The 22,576-nt window shown below is 34.8% G+C and overlaps 1 protein-coding gene and 1 pseudogene across 5 annotated transcripts in view; one reads left to right on the forward strand and one right to left on the reverse strand.

Annotated features, from left to right (window-relative positions):
- Window positions 1–22,576, forward strand: part of RALGPS2 (Ral GEF with PH domain and SH3 binding motif 2) — a 154,421-nt gene that overhangs the window by 66,180 nt on the left and 65,665 nt on the right. For all 5 annotated transcript variants that reach the window (XM_065936117.1, XM_065936119.1, XM_065936118.1 and 2 more), the window contains 3 exons: window positions 7,817–7,906; window positions 12,128–12,220; window positions 16,718–16,844. In XM_065936117.1, the coding sequence (XP_065792189.1) occupies window positions 7,817–7,906; window positions 12,128–12,220; window positions 16,718–16,844 (310 nt within the window). The remainder of the gene's footprint in view (window positions 1–7,816; window positions 7,907–12,127; window positions 12,221–16,717; window positions 16,845–22,576) is intronic.
- On the reverse strand, window positions 10,649–11,046 carry LOC136169446 (small ribosomal subunit protein uS8-like; annotated as a pseudogene).

Here is a 22,576-nt window from a genome sequence, read left to right on the forward strand (position 1 = left end):
TTCTGTATTGTCTCCTTCTGTCAGTGGGTGAATTGTTCTAGTCTACATTTTCACCAAAACTGTAGCTCTTTGAAGATCTATTAGATAGGAACTGATGGGGGAGAGCAGAGGTGTGAAGCTTAACGTTATTACTTAGAAGGTGTATTAAATCCCAAATCCCTATGCTCTTGAGATGAAATCTGCCAATGGCAGCTGTCGTACCATTTCCTTTTTTGCCTTTATTTCCTTTATTTTTGGCCTCAAAACTCTTTTCAAGTTAGTCATGTGCAATGCTTCGTCACTCAGTTGTGTCTGACTCTTTGAAACCCCATGAATTATAGTCCACCAGGCTCCTCTGTCCATGGAGATTCTCCAGGCAGGAATACTAGAGTGGGTTGCCATGCCCTCCTCCAGGGGATCTTCCCAACCCAGGGATCGAACCTAGGTCTCCTGCATTACAGCTAGATTCTTTACCGTCTGAGCCACAGGGAAGCCCAAAAATACTGGAGTGGGTAGCCTATCCCTTCTCCAGGGGATCTTTCCAACCCCAGAATCGAATCGGGGTCTCCTGCATTGCAGGCAGATTCTTTACCAGCTGAGCTACCAGGGAAGCCTGCTTTTTAAAAAATGGTTCTCTTTAACCCAGTATTTCTAGGGGTTTATAGCAAATAGTATATCTCAAGTTATTTGGGTCACTGCATTACCCAAAATGGAAGTGAGTTCGTATTTTTTTTTTTTTTTCAATTAGATTAAACCGTTAGTAAGGAACCTACAGCAAATATGTCTTATACTGAATTCCTTATTTAAACTATATGGCAGTTGTTTTAAATTTTTTCTGGAGTAGTCAGGATTTATCATCATGGTAAAACTTTTTTCTTTGCCAACAAAAACATTGTCATAATACCCACAAATTTGACTTTAGATTTTTAAGCACTAATATTATTCTTAAGTAAGTCAAAAGATTGTTCAGAGTATGTCACAGTGTACCAAAAGCTCTTACACTTAATCAAGATTACAGTTGATCTATAATAAAATTTATTACCTAGTTATTTCCATTACTCTTATTATTTTCTCTTAGCAATGTGATGGGAAATCTGAAGTAGGAAATTACCAAAGAAGTTACAAAGAGACTTTTATTTTTAAAATGAGTTTCTTGTAGATAGCATATAGTTGAGTCTTCCTTTTTTTTTGTCCCATCTGACACAATATTAGCAGATAGTTGCTAAAGTAAAATCATTGCTCTTTGAAAGAAGACAACAAAATCCACAATCTCTGTAACATATTATCCATAATGATGACTATACAATTGAAAAAATTACCAGACACAGAAAGAAAAAGAAAAGGTTGACTGGGTATTAAGAGAAAAAGCATTGAAACCCCAGGAGTTGGCGATGGACCAGGAGGCCTGGCCTGCTGCAGTCCACCGGGTCGCAGAGAGCCGGACACGACTGAGCAACAGACTGAGTTAACTCGGCTGGGCTCAGACTCTGAGTTCTCTTTCTTGTTGGAGAATAGCTCGGTTCTTTCCAGATTTTGTCTTTATCTGGACTTCTTAAAGTTTCCCCTGCACATGCACAGTTCCGAGGTCATCTGGAGATTTGGATGGAGTTTTTATATAGATTTAGGGGACTTTTCTTACCTTTCCAGAATATCCCCCCTTATTGTCTAGCCGATTGTTCTCTGACAATTAGGCCATCAAGACTGTGGCCTTCTGCTAAAATTCTTGGTGCACCACATTGTAACTCTGAACGTCCTCAGACGCTTAACTTTATGAGTGCAAATCTCATCCACTGCATCTTACTTCTTTCAAAGATCTATTCTCCAGTTTATGCCTGCTTTTGGTTCCTCTCTTGTGCTTTTAAATATTGTTTTTATAATTTGTAATTATATTCAGAGGAGCATGTCCAGAGATACCTGCTTATCAACATTACCAGAAATAGAACTCTCCCACATCTTCTTGAAACTATGCTTTTTTAATTAATTATCAAAACAATAGCATACATTGCCAGAAAACTAAAAAAATATAGAAATGTATAAAAAGCTGGGAGGTAGGTGCAAAATCACCCAGAGGTGACTATTACTAATATTTTAGTATATATTCTTCCATTCTTAATGTTTTTTCTTGATCTAATAGAAGTCATGTTGTACATATAATTTACAGTCCTGTTGTCTTAACATATCATGAAATGTTACTGTATCATATTGATAAAATCACTTTGAAAACATTTTAAGTATCTATATAGCCTCCTGTGACTTGACTCTATCACAATTTTAATATTCATTCTATTTTGATTATTTCTTTGGTCACTTGTATTTATGCCTTCTGGCCAGTGGCTTTCTGATTTTTTTTTTAATTGGGGGAAGGTTGCCTAAGTTTTTTTTTAATGTTACCTTTAGATGATTGGAAATTTGAATAATTAGAATGTTTTTAGGAATGATAATCATTTTAGGTTTTGTTTGTAGAAATACTCCTTTTTGAAAGTGTTGATAGACGCTATCGTATGTTGTCTGTGATTTGCTTCGCAGTATTAATGGAGCATTTAAGAGTGGGATGAGAGTACAAGTGAGAAAACTTGGCCATGACTTGCTTGTTGAAGCTGGTTCATTTGTACTGGCGACTTCATTATTATCATGTTTAGTTCAGTACACGTTTGAAGATTTCCGTGATAAAAAGTTAGGAAATTATCTTTAAAACTTAACATATGTTTGGCTGTAAATAAAAGGTTTTCATTACACTTTTATATGATTATAAAAGCTTGAATAAAGCAGCTACAGTTAGAAATAACCTCTGAATAAAAGTAAGATTTACTTTTTAATGAAATACTTGATTCATTCCTAAAATACATTAAATGTTTGTTTGAATCTTATGAAACTGCCATTTCTGGCCTATGGAACTGGCAGGACCATATGGTTAATCTAATGTATATTAGGAAGTATTATAATAAAACAACTGTGAATTCACCACTTAAACTAAGAATATTACCAAAACTGTTGAAGCATTTTATATGGTCTCTGCTCTGTCCTCACTTAAGGGTAACTATTATCTGAAAAATTTTTTTTCGCTTTTGTTTTATAATTTGATTTTAAAAATTTTAGCTCTTGTTACAATTCCTATACAAGTAGATTTACCAGAAAAAGTTGTGCCCCTAAACAACATATTGTATATCTTGCTTTTTATCTTTGTAAAACATATCATCAGACTATATATAGCTTTTTTCACTTGTATTTCTGTGCTGTATCCATGATAATGTATATAGTGCTTATTCATTGATTTTCAGTGCTGTCTTCTAGCATTTCATTGCATGAATGTATCAGAAAGAATTCATCATTCTTTTGAGGGTAGACTAATTTTAGGGTGGACTAATGTGTCTCCTAATTTTTTGCTGTTGTGAAGAATGTGGCTATGAATATTCTAAGAGTTTGGGTGCCCACGTGCAGTAGTTTCTCTAGTTGGTGGCTTTCAAACATTTTTTGGTATGACCCACAATAAGATAAAACATTTTTACATTGTAACTGAATATGCAAACTAAAGTTTTCTGAAATAATACTAACCTGTATTAGGCAATATGTACTTTGGTCTTTGCTTTAAAAAAAAAAATTGCTACTTAAACTTACTAAGTTGATTCCCATAAAATAAGGGGGAAACACTGTGATTTGTTTGAAAAATGTGTTCCTAAACACAAAATTTGTGTCAGAGAGAGTATATCCATGTTTAACTACGTAAGACAGTGTATATTTTTTAAAACGATTGTACCTGTTTGCTTTGAGCTTTCATCACTGTGTATCCTTATCAACACTTGGTGTCATTAAACTTTGAAATCTAATTGATATAAAATGACTCAACTTTTATTTTCATTCATTTAAATATTTACTAAGGTCCTACTGTGTCCTGAATATTGGTCTTGATGTTGGGGATATATTAGTGAATAAGGAAAAGAGAGATCATTCTCTTCATGGACTTTTTCATTCAGTTCTTCCTAATTTTAATTTCACTTTTTTTTCCCATTTTCAGATGTTCTATCATTTTCAGATTTATCTGGTCATGTGTATTATTCTCTTATTTTTTACTTTAAACTGTTTATTGTAAAATAAAGCATGGATACAAAAAGAACACACAAAACAAACATATGGTTTAATGAAAGTTGAGGAACTACACTAGAAACCCCTCCATGTCCCTTTCATCCCAGTTCACACCCTTTCTTCCTCCAACAATAAATACTGTCCTGACTTTTATAGCACTCACTGTCATGTATTTATTTTTATAGTTTTTATCACATAAATATGGATCCCTAACTTAGCCTGGCCAGTTTTTTTTAATTTGTTAAATGTTTGAGACTTTTTAATTTGCAATTTCTCCCTTTATCCTTTTCTCTTCCTTACTATTTTGTGTGGAAGAACCTCTAGAGTCTCCCATAGTCTAGATTGCATTTTGTGTAGTTTAATATGTTCTATGTTCTCTGGAAATTAGCAGCTAATTCCGAAGGTTCAGTCGGGTTCAGTGCCTTTGGCAAGAGTCTGGGTTGTATGGGGTTTCTTCATCAGATCTTTTTTGTGATATTAGTAGATACATTAGATATTAGATATAAAGAAATACTTTTAGTGGGGATAATTTTATAATAAGACATTTTTCCCTCATCTAGTATTTGCATACCTAGAGATTCATTTCATACAGGTAAGGAAGGATAAATATTTGATTTTTTTCTCATTATTTAGCAGTTTTGAAGATAATGAATTGGTGTTCTGTCATCCTTTAACAATGACAGTAGTTTTTAACTTTTTAATTTTATTTTAAACTCATAAACATAAACATAAATGATGTGAATCAGTATTCCCATTGCCATTATTATCATTATTGAAACTCATATTATCCCGTCTTTGGCCAACAGGAGTCTCTTCAGGTTGGCTTTCATGACCTTTCTCATGACCCTTGTAATCTTGAACAGTTTCTTTGCTTTTGTTTGCAAAGACATTGCATGTTCATTTTGTCTGTCTGCCTGGAATTAGCATTTCTTTAACAAATATTGGTTTCTTATAGTAGGAAATGGACCTAGGTGCTAAAAATGCTCATTGCTAATAAGAGTGACCATAATTTCTAGGCTTTTTCAGCAGATATAGCTAGGATATCTATATGTCATACACACACACATATATATATGTACCAACTATTTGAAGATAAAATATCTCATAAATTCATACTAATACTTCAAATTCAAGACCAGAGTTTTACTTAATGTCTTCCATATTATATCTGTATATCCTTTCTTCCACACCTGCAACCTGGTTTTCCATGAAAACGGGGCATGATACAGTATCCTACAAGTTACTCATTTGCCTTAACCTACATCAACAAATAACAACAGTCTCAGAATAGCAATACTAATGCCAATAATACTCCTTTAAACAGTTAAGTACATATTTTTGCAAATGTTGTATTTCTTTTATAGTAAATAGTATATAGTGTCTGGGCATATAGGCATTATATAATGTACTCTCCTCCTTTTAACCCTTATCATTCTCATTTCTGTAAATGTGTGTATTTAATGTTCACTGTCTTTCTAATGTTGGTGTTTCTCTCTAGTCATTTGATTTTCTGAAGCCTGTTCTCCAAGCATTTACTCAAGAAGGGCTCATTGGAACAATAATTCTTGAGTTCTTACATGTTGATAAGTTTGCCTGTCTGTTGTATGAAATTTTCTTTCCTTGATAATATTTAATGTAGTATTTCATTTTTTTCTGGCAAAGTGTTGCTATTGAAAAGTCTGATGATAATTAAATTTTCTTTTCCTTAAAAGTCACTTTCTCTTTTCTTAGCCTAAAGATTTTTCTCTTTTAAGTCCAGTAATTTCGTTAAACTGTATCTTGCTGTTGATCATTCTGGGGCAGTATTATCAGGTGTGATTGGCTTTAGATGGGACTGTCAATTGGGAAGCACCTATACTTAGCCTTTCTGTCATGGTGGTCTCAGGGTAGCTGGACTTCTTACATGGTAGTTTAGGAATCCCATAGAGAATGTTCCAACATTCTTGGCAGGGGCTTCATGTTCTTTTATGACCTTGCCATGGAAGTCAGTTTCAGTTTTGTTAATTTTCTGTTCCTTGAAGCAGTCATGAGCTTATCTAGGTTCGATGAGAGGTGACGTATACCCCCAACGTTCAGTGTAAGGAGTGACAAAGAGTTTGTGGCCATGTTTTTAAATTGACATAGTATTTGTCTTAAAATTTGACATTAAATTTATTAAGTCAGTGATCATGGAGTTTAGATTGAATCATAATTAATATTTTCTAATAAGGTTGTTGTTGGGCTTCCCTGGTGGCTCAGTTGGTAAAGAATCCACCTGCAATGCCCAGGGAGACCTGGGTTCGATCCCTAAGTTGGGAAGATCCTCTGGAGGAGGGCATGGCAACCCACTCCAGTATACTTGCCTGGAGAATCCCCATGGACAGGGGGGGCTGGCGGGCTGCAGTCCACGGGGTTGCAAAGAGTTGGAAACGACTGAGTGACTAAGCACAGGACAGCACAAGGTTGTTGTTAAAATAACCTTAACTTTAGATACATTTTAGAAGTAAAATTTATTAGAATCAGGGATAATTATTGTCATTAGTAGCGCAAATTTAGTAACAAATATAAAGATGTCTTTGTAAAATATATTCAGTTTACATTTACATATACACTTTAAAATATACAAATTTTGACTGTTTATAGATGAAAGTTGCAAATAAATTCTGAAATATTTCTCAGAAGAAAAGGTGGCAGTGACTTTATTTTTGCACTGAGATTTCTAACTGCATCCTACTTTTAGATTTGTAGAATTTTGAACCAACTGATAGTACTTTGATTTTGCTTTCATAGTGCATGAATTGAAATATGTTATATAAAAAATGTATATTACCAAAAAAAGTGTATATTACATACATATTACTCTGTGTTATATGATAAGCACACTATTTTCACCAGAGCATTTCAGTAATGTTATAGACCCATCCTGCCTTCTGATGAATGATGTTTATTGTTTTTTAAAAGAAATCTTGAAGATGGTTTCATTGAATTAGAAAGCAAAAAAAAAAAAAAAATCTTGATTTTAGAATGACTTAGATATATTTTTCTTTAGTTTTATATTTTATCCTATTCATATCAGGAAAACCATACTTGAGATTCTTTACATTTAGGATTCTACTCCATGTAAATAAATGGCAGCATGTGATTACACAGACACAGAAAAACATACTATAACTAGCATGTTTTACAGTGTCTGATCTTAGAGCTTATCTAATTCTGCCAGAGTGTTTTAAAATACAGCAAAAAAACACTTGTATCGTGTTCTTGTTGCATCATTCTGGTTTTATTGCTTTCTCTTTTCCTTCAAATTTTACATTCGCTTTTATAGATGAAAAATCATTATGATGTTTTTATGTGTCTGTACAAATGTGTATATATGTTTCCCTGATGGCTCAGCAGTGAAGAATCTGTCTGCCAATGCAGCAGACGTGGGTTCGATCCCTAGGTTGTCAAGATTCCCTGGAGAAGGAAGTGGCAGCCCACACCAGTAGTCTTGACTGGGAAATCCTGTGGACAGAGGAGCCTGGTGGGCTACAGTCACAGAGAGTTGGACATGACTTAGTGACAAGGACTCACACACAGACAAATACACATGTCTGTATCTGTCTGTCTATATATGTGTATGAAGTATGTGCAACATTTGAAGAGTTACGTCCTGGTGGTGAGTCAGGGACGAGAGAAAGTATTTTTATACAGCTCTCAGTAGTTCGCCAAGCAACTCTTGTCATTCTTTCATCCTGTAAGTAAAGAATCTTACCATTCACCTATTTTTCATTTGCAGGTAAGCTTTTGGGTTGTCAGAGAGATTCTTCATGCTCAAACGTTAAAAATTAGAGCAGAAGTTTTGAGCCACTATATTAAAACTGCTAAGGTAAGATAAACTTGTGCTTGTTTTTGAATTCAGTCATTTACGAATGCTTGTGAGTAAATATTTGCCTGGGTCACTATAGTCACTATTTATTGACGCTGGAAAAGAAGGCCTAATGATTAACGTAAGTTAATTTTTTAAATTGCATGTCTATTTCCTTTGCCTTTTCTTCTATTCCTCCTATCTTCCTCCCCTTTCTTTTATACTTTTCCTCTCTTTCTCAGAGAAGCTGAATTGTATTTGGGCAGAGGTCAGATTATGATGAAGTTTAATATTTATAAAATAGTTTGGTATAGTCTGCAGGTGACTAAAAAAACCTTATAGGATTAAGTAGGGAAATACATATCAGTTATTTGCCTTTGAAATAGATTATTCTGCCAACCATGTGGAGAATAAGACTTTATTTTTAAAAGAATGGTATAAATGAGGGTGTTAACCAAATACATTGAGTAGCATAGATAATAGATGCAGCAGGAGAAATAGAACATGGATTTCAAAGACAGTTAAAATTTAGAGAGGAAGATGGAATAGGACATTCCACAAGAGGATACAAGATTTTACTAAAATTGTAACAACTCCAAATTTATGTCGTGTTTACTTAAAATAGGTATAATGGTAGCCACATCCTTCATTATTCTAATAATAAATACGTAACTTATCTCACCTGTGAATGAAGGAAGGTGGAATAAATTGAGGATATCATTTTTGCAATTGTAAATTATTGTACTCATTGTAAATATTGTAAGTCATTACTCTTCCATAGTTTCCTTGAGCACCTGGCAGCAACTGTATTCTAACATTGTATGGCACTAGGTGGCAGAGTTAGCCTTCTTAAAATTTGTTATTTTTTCAGAAGTGTCATAAAATTTTTAAAAAACATTCTTTGTGATATGTTAGATAAAGATTGGATTTTAGCTGGTAGAATCCATGTCTTTTCTCCATAGATCCTGAATTTTCATTATTGTTTTCTGGTGTTTTTGTTAGTTTTTTTCTTTTTTTTAATGTATGTTCCACTCAAAACCGCCATATCATTTAGACCTGTCATTATTCTCATCAAATAATCATTTAATTCCAGTTCAGACTCATACTTTGAGTTATTTCTGATAATGCTTACTTTTACCCCAGGGCCTAAATTCGTAATTTTTTTGTCCATGACTGTCTCTTCAATCCCTCTAGGGACTCTGCCCTCTATATTGTTTCTTATAAAACAGGCAGGTCTTTCTCTTCTTTTAGTAGATGTTTCTGTTAGGTTCTGTAGAGTCAAAACACACACACACACACATATGTATATAATGTATAAAAAGATTTAAGAAATTATCTCATGTGATTGAGTTGGGGAGAGGCTGGCAGATTTGAAGTCTTTAGGGCCAGCAGACAGCCTAGAGAGTTAGGAAGGAGCTTCTAGACTTTTGCTGTTACCAATACCACTGCTTATACAGCATTCTTCTGTGAATCTCTTGGTGCCCAACTGTAGGTTAAAACACTGGAACTATAGGGAGAAAGGACAAATTACCTTCAAAGAAATGACAGTTAGACCAATAGCTTTCATTGAATCTGATGAGAATGAACATTTTTTGTGTTTTGACTATTTACGTTTTTCTCTCCTGAAATGTCTGCTCAAGATCTTTCTTTGAACAGTATTCTCTTGTAGTGTTGGTCTTTGATTTTTATAATTTAAAAAATATAATCCCAGATGCTAAAGTTTTTTGCTATATTCTTTGCATACATCTTCCTATTTGTGACCTGTCTTACAACTCTTTTCCCATTGTCTTTTGATACAGATGCTCTTAACTTTAATAGTCAAATATATTAATTTTTAACTTTTATTGTCTTACTTATTGTCCTGTACTTAAAAGAATATCTCATTTAAATCTTACTCTAAACTCTAAAAATGTCAAAGATTTTCTCACACATTACTCTTTAAAACTTCTATAGCTTTGATTTTGGTAGTCAATTCTTAAATTTTAGATATAATACATGTAATTATGGATTCCAGTTCATATTTTTCCATATGAATAATCATTTTGGCACCATTTTAAATCTTTTTTAAAGCTCTCTTTATTTTGTCTGGAAGCGTCTTTCTGTCACCCTTGTTCTTGAAAAATGCGATTCCAAATTCATGATTCATTTTTTTAATTTACACTGCTTGGGATTTCTTGAGCTTCCTCACCCTGGGAATTAGTGTCTTTCAGTAATTTGGGGAAATAATCCACCATTACCTCTCATAGGCTACCCACTCCAGCATTCTCGGGCTTCCCTTGTGGCCCCACTGGTAAAGAATCTGCCTGTAATGTGGGAGACCTGGGTTTGATCCCTAGGTTGGGGAAATCCCATGGAGAAGGGAAAGGCTACCTACTCCAGTATTCTGGCCTGGAGAATTCCATGAACTGTATAATCCATGGAGTCACAAACAGTTGGACAGACTGACCAACTTTACTTTCACCTCTCATATTGTTTCTACCCCATTATTTTTTTTATCATGTCCTTCTGTAGCTCCATTTAGATAAATATTAGCCTTTTCCCCTCTACCTTTCATGTCTTTTAAACCTTTATTTCACATTTTTAAAAAGATTCCTTAGCTTTTGTGTTGCTTTTGGTAACACCTTCCTTTTCATTTCATTCGAAGCCAGTACCTGATGTTGTTCTCCATTTGTGAATTCTTGTTTCCTTTTCTTTTTCTTATTTTTCCTCTAAGGCATTTCCTTTGTATGAATTTGCATCCCTAGTTTTTATGAATCTACATCCCTAGAAAAAGAATCCAAGGATTTTCTCTCCTGTGTGTTTTTGTCTTACTTCTTCCTAGTCCATGATGACAGCTGAGGTTGTCAGTACAGTAAAACCAAACTGATGGGATGGGAGCAGGTTGTTCTGCCATTTTTCTAGTAATAGATCTTGAGTCTCACATCAAATCTGGGGCTGATCCCTCCACACTTACTGAGCCTGCCTGTGAGGTTCACAACAATTTTCCCAGCCCTGTGATCATCAGTGATTTCAAAGGCACTAATGTAACCATGCTTCATCTTCACAGTTAGAAACATGATGACGACTTTGGAGCATGGCCTAATAAGCACCTGGCTTTTGCCTCTCTTTTCGGCGTTATTGATATTCTTGAGAGCATCAGCCAAGACATTCATACGCCCCATTATGGTGGCACGGAAAGATGGCAGAAAGAGTCCTTGTGTTTTTCCCTTTCCGTTTTTTATTTTTTTAAACTTGAGTTCATATTTCTTGAAATTTTATGGGAGTTCTTTCAGACCTGAGTTAAGGTGGTATTAGTTAGGGTTCGTGAAAGGAATAGAACCCCTCACCTTTCCTTTCTCATATTCATAATAGGCAATTTTTGTCTTGGAGTTTCTTGATGATTAAGGACAGTTTTACATGATAAGACCGTTGAGGTATAAACATCTGATAGTTTGAAGAAATCTGGGAAATTAGCAATAATTTGACAAAAGTAGATGATCTCTTGGTAAACTGACGGAATCTATCATTAGCATGCACACACAGCATTATATGGGATTCTTCTGCTTGGAGGCTGTAAAAAGCAATGTCTAGTATTGGGAAGCAGGCAGATGTTCCAGCATGAACAAGGAACAAAGGAATGTGGATTTAGGCGGGAGGAAGCCAGAAATTGAGGAGGGCTGTGAAAAGCAAGCTTGAACCCTAGCCTGGAATGTTAGGGGTCCTGCTGCTGCTGCTGCTAAGTCACTTCAGTCATGTCAGACTCTGTGCGACCCTATGGACAGCAGCCCTCCAGGCTTCTCTGCCCACAGGATTCTACAGGCAAGAATACTGGAGTGGGTTGCCATTTCCTTCTCCCATTAAGGGTCCTGAGTAGGACACAAATCAGGATCCTGGGCATGGACCTTTCTTTGAACTTGGATTATAAGGCAGAACTAGTAATAGTTCAATATAAGAAAGGAAACTGCCTACTAGAAACAAGGATGCATACCAGATAACTTTGATGCTGAGCCATAACTTTGGTTTTCTTAATGTATGAGACAACTGGAGGTAGATGTGTTCCCAGAGCTAGGAGGGAGTTCTGTGTGGGCCAAAAATCAACTTACTGTAAACACAGCGGATACCCCAAAAACAAATCTCAACAATGAGGGTAATAAGGATGCTGTAAGAACCACCAGTTGCCTAATCTGTATTTGTGTTCAAGTTGTCTTGTATTCATGCTATTTATTTTTCATCTCTCCTCCCCCTTTTTCTTAAATCTTTCAGAAGTTGTATGAGCTGAATAACCTTCATGCACTTATGGCAGTGGTTTCTGGCTTACAGAGTGCCCCAATTTTCAGATTGACTAAAACATGGGCGGTGAGTAACCTTCTTTAGTTAATGATAGGTTAGACTTCCTGTTGGAAGTGAAGATGTTTAGTTCCTTTGGTAGTTCTTAGTAAGGTTAATATTATGATAATAGATAAGGATTTTTTAATTACTTTGTTCTTTGAAACCTACATTTTTTCCTCTCCCCTTAAATAAGTGTTTCATGAGGCTTGTTAGGTGTTTTGAGCTAAAAACCAACTTGGTGCTTGGTTTCTGCTCTTTAGGAAATCATTTTTGTAGAACTTCTTTAAACATCTTTGACAACATAGCATTTCAAGTTTACTGATGCGAAACTGTAAATGCGAAAATAAATTGCATTAATCATGTAAAGATTATGCTTTTGGAAAATTTGAGGAAGATATAAATTGTAAGTTGCCCCCAAAATTTAGTGATTGAGATTTCCATTGCAATATTTTTTACTCAGTAAACTCTTGGGTTTTTTCCTTAGGAATAAAGGAAAATCTGATAGCTAACATGGAAGTAGGCAGTGTTTCTGTGCACATTGTGATATTATGCTAATCATACTTGGTTTTATTTAATAGGGTCAGAGTGTGAGTTTTTACTTTTGCAAATTTGTGTGTGATACTGGCCTCAAGCTTGCTGGGTATTTTTCATTTAGATTTTATAGAACTGAAACTTTAGATTGAGTTAAATCTGTTCACATTAATACTATTCTTTAATGTTAAAGAGGAATGATTTTGTTTACTACACTTTGTACAGAGGGTTAGTGTGTTCTTACTGTGTTAGTCAAAGACTTGACTAACTTTAAAACACTTTTTTACTTACTAAAATTTAACTTTGTTTTTAATTAGCCTGGTTCTCACTTTTCATAGTATCTGAAGAGACAGATGTTTCTCATACTGGAAAAACATTAGTATGGAAGAGCTGTGATCTTCTTTATATTTCATTTGTATTTTAGAAACACCTGAGTGAAGTTTTCCTACTCTAAAAATTATTTTTAATAACGATGACCTAGTTCTCTTTTATTAAAATTTTAATTTAATGAGGGAATGGAAGTGATTATAAATATACAATCATGAATTCCGTCTTTGAAGTTTTAAGGAAAAGAAATTGTACTCTGGTTAATATTGTGGTTTAGAAATGAGATACATTTCCCTCAAGTTAATTTTTGTTTCCTTGAAGTTATTTTCATTGTTTCATGTCTTGCATCAAAAATAGTTTTGTTTAAATTTAGTAACAGCTCCATTATTAATCTGAATAAAATTTTTGGTGTTCATATTAAACTTTAAAATATTCCACACTTTTGCTAGGTACTAATTGTTTGACGTGCATAGTGGATGATATAGACAACATCCTGTTCTTATAGAGCTAACATTCTACTGGGAAAAGATAAGTTGTAAATATGTAAATGATATATCATAAATAATGATGAATGCTCTGTAGAAAAATAAAACAGAGTAAATGAGATGTAAAATACTTCCCTCATGCTTTTCTGTGATATGTGATAAGAATTTCTGATAAGTGATTGAACCTAATTGCAGTTGAACCTGGCTATTGAAAAGGATTGATGACCTTGTCAAAGATGTTGGAATGATTGGATTTGAGAGAAGAGTGGAGGAAAAAATGGGACAATAAGAATAGAGAATGCCTTTGTGGAATTTTGTTGTGAAGTACTGGGGTGAGGGCCAGCGATAACTAGAAGAAAAGTGAGATTAAAGATTTGTGGTGTTTTGCTTTGATTTTAAAGATGAGATCCATGGCAGTATGCTTGGGTGGTAGTATAGTGATCTAATAAAATGAGGAAGTGGTAAGAGAACAAGAAGTCAAGCCTGTAATACCCTAGATTAGCCCAGAGGATATAAGGTCCAGTACTCCAGTGGGGCAGGAACAATTTCTCCATTTTAACAAGAGAGAGGGGGTGCGACTGGTTACAGACACAGGTATGTCGGTAGATTTGGTGGTGGGATTCTGTAGAATTCTTCTGCAAAATTCTGTTTCATAAGACATAAGAAGCAAGGTCATTAATTGAAGTAGGAGAGGTATTGGAGGTTTGAAGAAAGAGGAAAGGATGAAAGTCATCAAGGGGACTGTTAGAGTGAATTAATTAGGGAAACATGTAGGTCTTAGGAAGGTCCACTTGAGATTTTTGGTCATGAACTTAAAGTGAAACTTAGTGTTCAGCATTACCTTGAAGAAGTGCTGAGAATTGTATTTAACCAGTTGGATTTTTTTTTTTAGGCTTGTTTGTACCACAGAGAGGTCAAGGATAGTACAAGAGATAAAGTAGGTAAATATAAAAGTTGTGATAGATGAGGAATCTAACCCAAGTAAAAGGAAAGAAATATTGAACAGTGAAAGGGTAGTATGGTGGAAAATCCTGGTGCCCTCAAATGCAGGGAATGTACCAAAAAATAACATCACAAATGGGGGAAATATTAGAAACATTCTCTTTAACATCAAGGAAAAGTATGTCCATTTTCACTGTTTCTACTCAACATAGAAATTTTAGCATAGTCAAAAAAGATTAGAAATAATAGGCTATACCCTCAAAAAATTAGAGTTACATTCAGTTACCATTTATCCATCAACTCCACTTCTGGGTATATACCCAAAAGAATCAAAGATTGAGACTCAAACAGGCATTTTTATACCAGTGTATAAAAAAGCATCATGATTAACAATAACCAATAGGTATGAACAATCCAAATGTCCACAAACAGATGGATGAACATACAAAATGTGGTGTAAGTGTACAATGAAATATTATGCATCTTTAAAAAGGACTGTAATTCTGACACATGCTGCACCTTGGATAAACCTTGATGATATTATGCTCAATGAAATAAGCTAGACACAGTAGGACAAATAGTGAATGATTGCATTTATATGAGGTGCCAAGAGTAGTCAAATTCATTGAGACAGAGTAGAAGGTGGTTCCCAGGGCTGAGAGGAGCAAGAAATGAGGAGTTCCTGTTTAATGGTTACAGAATTTCAGTTAGGGAAGATGGAAAAAGTTCTAGCCATGGATGATTGCAGTGATTGACAGATAATGTGAATGTACTTAATGCCACTAAATTATACACTTAACACTGTTTAAAATGGTAAATATTATGTATATTTTACCACAGCTTCTAAAAATAGTCCTCTGAAAACAAGTCTCTGCTATCCCACCCCAAGTTGAATCCTTTCATTCTGATTATTGATTTGTTATGAAAACTGCAAAATGTGTTATTTTTATACTTAGTCAGACTCCATGCTTCTTTAGTTTTGTGTTTCAGATATGTCAAAATCAGCTGTGAGTTCCAAGTAATTTGTTTCTCCTGATACTGTACCAGAGTTCTGGAATGATTGACTTTGGGGAAAAAAAAAGATTTCTTGTTATCCTTGCTGTGTCATGCAGTATAATTTGCATATTCAAATACTTTGTTATGTGGGAGAGAAAAGAATGTTTGGATTTATAGATTGAAGTGGAGAGTTGCACCTAATCTTGAAAGTGCTAATCAAGTGTGTTGAAAGTGGGCCACAGAAAGTTCTGAAACCAGTGTTTGCAGGATGAGTGTTGGTGTGTTCTACTTCCGCTTGGGGGGTCTCAGTCGCCTCATCTTTAAGTTAGTCCTCTTGACTTTTCTCTTAACCTCGTAGGAGAATTAGATGAGAATTTTATAGGTGGAAGTGTTTTGCCTGCTATAAAATAACAAATATTTTATGACATAAAGTGAAATCTGATTTACAACAATAATGAAATAGTAACTTCACATATTTAAAGAAGAGATTTTTTTTTCCCAGAGTCTTTGAAATACTTAAAAACATGTATTTTCTGAGTCATTTAGTTAATATTATTTTGTATGACTGCCCTTGTTTTTCTTTTATTCCCCTTGATATCTCCATTTTTCTCAAAGTACACTATAAATGTACTTCTCAAGCCTCATAAAACAGCTGCAGTTGATTGTTCAACTGTATGTAATACAGCACTGATCAAAGGGATCAAGGAAAAAAATCTCAGAAACCCAAACATGTAAATTGTAGTTTTATAGTACTGGTAGGACTAATTATGGTTAGAGTCATCAAGAAAAATTATTACTTAAATTATGAAATTCAGTATTTATTTCTTAATGCTTATGTAAGAATTATCTATCTTTGAGGGGGCAGGGGACAAGTCATGAAAATATTTGGGCCTTTGAGGTGAATATGAATATATAATTATTTTAAATTAGGAAAATGACTAATAAAAATTGTTTAACCATTTAAAATAGTAAAGATGATAAATAATGTATTATAATTTACTACTTAGTAAGTTAATTATTTTAGGTACATACAAAATATATTGTATTTTATGAATAATGAATTTGGGTTTATTATATTAATAAACATGCCTGGTTTTATTTTATTTATATACTACCAAAATATAATTAAAGAAAATAAAACTTTGAAATTAAAATTCAAATTTATAGTAATTGTAACTTTTAAGTCTTTACTATAATAAAATTGGATACAGAAATAACTTGGGCTTTTCTATTTGTCTTTTAGTTATTAAGTCGAAAAGACAAAACCACCTTTGAAAAACTAGAATATGTAATGAGTAAAGAAGATAATTACAAAAGACTCAGAGACTATATAAGTAGCTTAAAGATGACACCCTGCATTCCCTATTTAGGTGAGTTATGTCACTGTATATTCATTATGCCTAGTTGTTGCTCTGCTTTAATCAATAGTTTATATAAAATTCAATATATTTTAAAAGTTTGTGTGTCCTTTAAAGAAATTAAAGGATTCTTAAGTTGAAAAAATTGTCTAGAGGAATGCGTTACCTTACTGCCTGGAATGTATTTTCATTTTTTCTTAGACATGAACCATATGGTAAAGCCATACATTTTTGCTGTTTTAGTAATGCTTTAAAAGAATGAACTAGTAGTTTGCAGTGAAGTTTAATGCTGTGAAAATATTTAGCATCAACTTAAGAAATTGATCAAAAGATATAATGAATTTATTGTCAGCATCATGAGTTCTTGGTTTATATTGTTGGCAGGTATTTTACCAGTGAATTATGAAAACCAGTCTCAATGAAGGTGTTATTGTTTTTCTGGAAGAAATTAGCTGTTTGGCTTTGGAAATTTAGCTCAGTGCTGAGACAAACCTGTATTTTACATATTATTACACATAGTGTGTATCTCTTTATTGTATATTTTATAGTGTTGATGAATTCCAAGAAGTATTGAACCAATAACATAAGATATTCACCAAAATATGAATAGTGGTTTTTATTAGGTGTTTCAATAAAAAATGACTGAAACTATACCTTTTTAATGTATATGTGAATTTAAATACAGAAAATATGTATACCTAGTATCTGCATTATATTATGTATACCTTAGTATATGCATTAAAATAAATTGACTTGATCCTATGTAGAAAGTAATCAAAAGGTAGCATTTGCTTTTTCCCTGTATTCCCTTTTACCCCCTATTTCCACTCTTTCTGTTATGTAACTACTCATACTGGATTTCACCATAACTGTTTCTGAAAATAATGGAAAAACCTGTTACTTGTTTAGGAGACTCTACAGTGTCATCTTTGAAGTCTGTATAGTACCAGTGACCAGAACACAAAGTAGGGGCAAAGACAGCTGATACAGTGTCATTCAGCTGATCTAGAGCATCACCTTAGTTTGTCAGAGATCTTAACTCATCATATCATTGTGGGACATTCTCAAATTCCAGTGGGAATAGGAAATGTTGTACATCGTATGTTCAAGGCAGAATACTCCCGTGCATTGTTCTTCGGTGTTCAGCTTTCTTTATAGCCCAACTCTCACATCCATACGTGACTCCTGGAAAAACCATAGCTTTGACTAGATGGCCCTTTGTCAGCAAAGCAGTGTCTCTACTTTTTAATATGCTGTTTAGGTTGGTCATAGCTTTTCTTCTAAGGAGCAAGCATCTTTTAATTTCATGGCTGCAGTCCCCATCTGCAGTGATTTTGGAGCCCAAAAAAAATAAAGCCTGTCACTGTTTCCATTGTTTTCCAATCTATTTGTCACGAAGTGATGGGACCAGATGCCGTGATCTTTTCTGAATTTTTCTGATCTTTTCTGAGTTTTCTGAATGTTGAGTTTTAAACCAACTTTTCCACTTTCCTCTTTCAGTTTCATCAAGAGGCTCTTAAGTTCTTCTTTGCTTTCTGCCATAACGGTGGTGTCATCTGCATATCTGAGGTTATTGATATTTTTCCCGGCAATCTTGATTCCAGCTTGTGCTTCATCCAGTCCAGCATTTCTCATGATGTACTCTGCATATAAGTTAAATAAGCAAGGTGACAGTATACAGCCTTGACATACTCCTTTCCTGATTTGGAACCAGTCCATTGTTCCATGTCCAATTCTAACTGTTGCTTCTTGACCTGCATACAGATTTCTCGGGAGGCAGGTCAGGTGGTCTGGTATTCCCATCTCTTGAAGAATTTTCCACAGTTTGTTATGATCCACACAGTCAAAGGGTTTGGTGTAATCAATAAAAGAGAAGTAGATGTTTTTCTGGAACTCTCTTGCTTTTTCGATGATCCAGCGGATGTTGGCAATTTGATCTCTGGTTCCTCTGCCTTTTCTAAAACCAGCTTGAACATCTGGAAGTTCATGGTTCACAGACTGTTGAAGCCTGGCTTGGAGAATTTTGAGCATTACTTTGCTAGTGTGTGAGATGAGTGCAATTGTGTGGTAGTAGTTTGAGCATTCTTTGGCACTGCCTTTCTTTGGGATTGGAATGAAAACTGACCTTTTCCAGTCCTGTGCCCACTGCTGTTTTCCAAATTTGCTGGCATGTTGAGTGCAGCACTTTCACAACATCATCTTTTAGGATTTGAAATAGCTCAACTGGAATTCCATCACCTCCACTAGCTTTGTTCGTAGTAATCCTTTCTAAGGCCTACTTGACTTTGCATTCCAGAATGTCTGGCTCTAGGTGAGTGATCACACCATCATGGTTGTCTGGGTCATGGAGATCTTTTTTGTGTAGTTCTTCTGTATATTCTTGCCAGGAATATTCTGTATTCTGTACAGAAATATTCTGTGTGTTCTTGCCAGGAATATTATGCATTCTGTACATGAAACATACACTCAGCATCTACCTAATTTTATACATTGGATTCTCCATATAATTATTCATCCCTATACCAGTCTGTGAAGAAGCATCTGAGATTGTGAGATGATTGTGGAACATTTGGCACAGACATTTGGTAGACTTGGGACAGGAAAATGAAACAGTGAAATATTTGTCAGACAAGTTCTTGTGATGTAGTTAAGCTCGTTTCCAGCATGAAAATCACCTTTTTAATGTAGTGACAGTTTCATTTTATAGCATACTTTGAGATTAAATGTATTCATTTCATCTATCAAAACAAACATGCTTTCCCTAAGAAAATGTGAAGCGTTTCAACTTTATACAACTTTCTGACTGCTTGCTTTATTTGTATCATATTCAGCTGGTTCATTTTCTCATTCCTAATCTTCAGTACTAAAGTATGTTGAAGAATGAAGATTTTACAATAGTTTATATCCTGTTAATATTTACATTTTTCATATGGACATGGGCTGGGATGGACTCTGGGAGTTGGTGATGGACAGGGAGGCCTGGCATGCTGCAGTTCATGGGTCGCAAAGAGTTAGACATGACTGAGCGATTGAACTGAACTGAAAATGAATTAGGATCATGGTTTTTAAATTTAACTTTTCTTCAGAATTTCTTCCTCACTTGTATTAAACTAGGCCTAGTGCAGATAGATGCCAAAAATGACAACATTTACAAGATGCTGTACATTTGATAGGAGATAACTTGTCCTGAAGACATTTGAGAGATAATCCTCATTGGTCATATTAGGAGCTTCTAGTTAACTATCCCTCCTCAAGTGTACAGAATTTGCATAATGCTATCCTTTATCCAGATGGCTCCATGGTAAAGAAGCCACCTGCCAAGTGGACAACCAGGGTTGGATCCCTGGGTCGGGAAGATCCCTTGGAGAAGGAAATGGCAGTGTATGCCATTATTCCTGCCTGGGAAATCCCATGGATAGAGGAGTCTGGCTGGCTACGGTCCATGGGGTCACAAAGAGTCAGACAACTCAGTGACTAAACAACCACCCCTTATCCTTTAACGTCTGCGAAGGTTCTTTTGGAACAGATGTGTCAACCAAAAGAATCTGTACTATACAGAGAAAAGGTAAAGGTTCATCACCTATTCTTAACATAAGAGGCATTATCCAAACTAATGATGTTTTTAGTGTTATGAATTATGAACGGAACCAACCATCATTCTCTCTGAAATTTAAAACAGAAAATAGAGGCTTATATGCTGACAAAACTCTTACTTTGATACTGCCAGATTTATTTATAATTCAATGTGGATTAAATTATAAAAAGTAGAAAATGTTTTCTTGGCTTTCAACTCATCATCTGTTGAAAAGTTGTCTCTTCTGTTGGTTTGCATTCAAGGTAAAAATTAGTCAGCCTGGACAATATAGTGAAAAGTTCTTAGGCTGAGGATACAGTTTTTCTGGAGAGAAATAGTTTGGCAAATCTCAAGGAAAAAATTGTTTTATATGAGAATTATTGCTTTAAATCTGAAAATCATTAACAGCACTCATTTGTTCTTGTCATTGGAGAACAATCTTAAGGGGCTTATTGAAGAATTTGGCATGGGAAGTTTTGCTTTGCTGGAGAGAGGGGAAAAGAGCATTGTGCAAAAATAATTTTGTTGTATGAAACATGATAAATATTCTTTCATGTGCATTTTCTAGCCTCATTTCTACTTTATTTATGTAATTTTGGGAGGATGCAGTAGCTCAACCAGCTTAGGATGTTTTCTGGGAAGGAAAGCATATGTTTTTAAAACTATGGAAATAAGTAAGTTGTTGCAGTTCTGTACACTGCTTCCTATTAAGTAAAAGCAAAATTTTACAAAGAAGTAAGATGGCCTGACTCTGTTTCCTATAGAGACACCCCCAACTTAATTTGCAATTTTGTATGTTAGATTTTCAAGATAGCCGCCGCCCCCTTTTTTCCCTTTTCTGAGAAGAGGAAAGCTGTCTTTATGTTGGGCTTCTCTGATGTCTCAAGATGGTAGAGAATCTGCCTGCAGTGCAGGAGACCAGGGTTTGATCCCTGGGGTGGGAAGATTCCCTGGAGAAAGGAGTGTCAACCTGCTCTAGTATTCTTGCCTGGAGAAGTCCATGGATGGAGGAGCCTGGTGGGCTTTTTTTCCTTCTCCTTTTGTGAAAATAGAAAAGCTTCCCTTATATCCATCTGTAATAAAGAATATAAATTGTACCCTTTCCATCCCCTATCCTCTGACAAGCACTATGTTGTTTTCACTAATCTCTCTCCCTCAGCAGTGTGTAAGCCCTTAGTTTACCTGGGTCCAGGGCTCTATGTTTATCATCTGGAATAAAAGTGGGCACTTAGTATTTAATACCTAACTGGTTAACTTCATTAATTATATTATCCCTTTCTGGCTCTTCCCATTGTTCCAGCAGTTTTGTCTGAGTGTCATTTTTTGTCTACAATTCCCTACCTACTCCCATTGTTCTTTTGGTGCATCGCTGGCCATCCAGCGTTTGCTTAGACTGTTCTTGGTGATAGATGTAGAGCAGTGATCAAAGTGGACTTTGACCCTTCCTTTATGGAACTTAAAATCTCTTTAATACCAAAGACTGTTGTCATTACCTTGTGAATAACCTCTCCTATCTCCTAAGCTGTGAAACAGGTACATAACATTCCCAGGCCTTGATAGCAGTGCCCTCATCACAGCAATGTTTGAAGCATGCCTAAACTTGGAAGGACCTTCAGATTTTATCTGATCCTCGTTAATGTTTCAGGAGTTTTCAACCTATCTTGATCCCTTAGAAGAATATAGTTCTTTAATTTTATATTAGTTTTAGAAATTTTTGCTAATCTATGTACAAATATTTTCAAAAACAGTAGCTTTTTATTCACATTTCTACGAAGATATTTTGACAGAGTCCAAAGTTTTCTGCCACTCTGTGGGAATGAGTGAGAATTGGTAGAATTTTACTTGGTTAAATGTATAAAAGTCTCTGGCACTAATCTCAAAAATGCTAATGGTCAAAAAATGTCATTGGCTTTTAATATTTTAAGAGTTTTATTCCATTTTCCTTTCTTTGATTTGTAGGTGATATACACCATGGATTACTTTACCTTATTCTTCTCATTAGGATTACATAGTGAATTCTAAAACAGCAATAAAGCATGTTCAGTCATTTTCTTCTGAATCCCGAGAATGAGGTCTGAAATGAGCTCTGACCAAATGGCAGCTAGCCCTAGCTTTTTCTTTAGCCAAAATTACATTCCCATTTTCCATTACCTCATTTATATCCTTTTTT

Source organism: Muntiacus reevesi, chromosome 5 (assembly GCF_963930625.1).
Source record: "Muntiacus reevesi chromosome 5, mMunRee1.1, whole genome shotgun sequence".
NCBI lineage: Eukaryota > Metazoa > Chordata > Mammalia > Artiodactyla > Cervidae > Muntiacus > Muntiacus reevesi.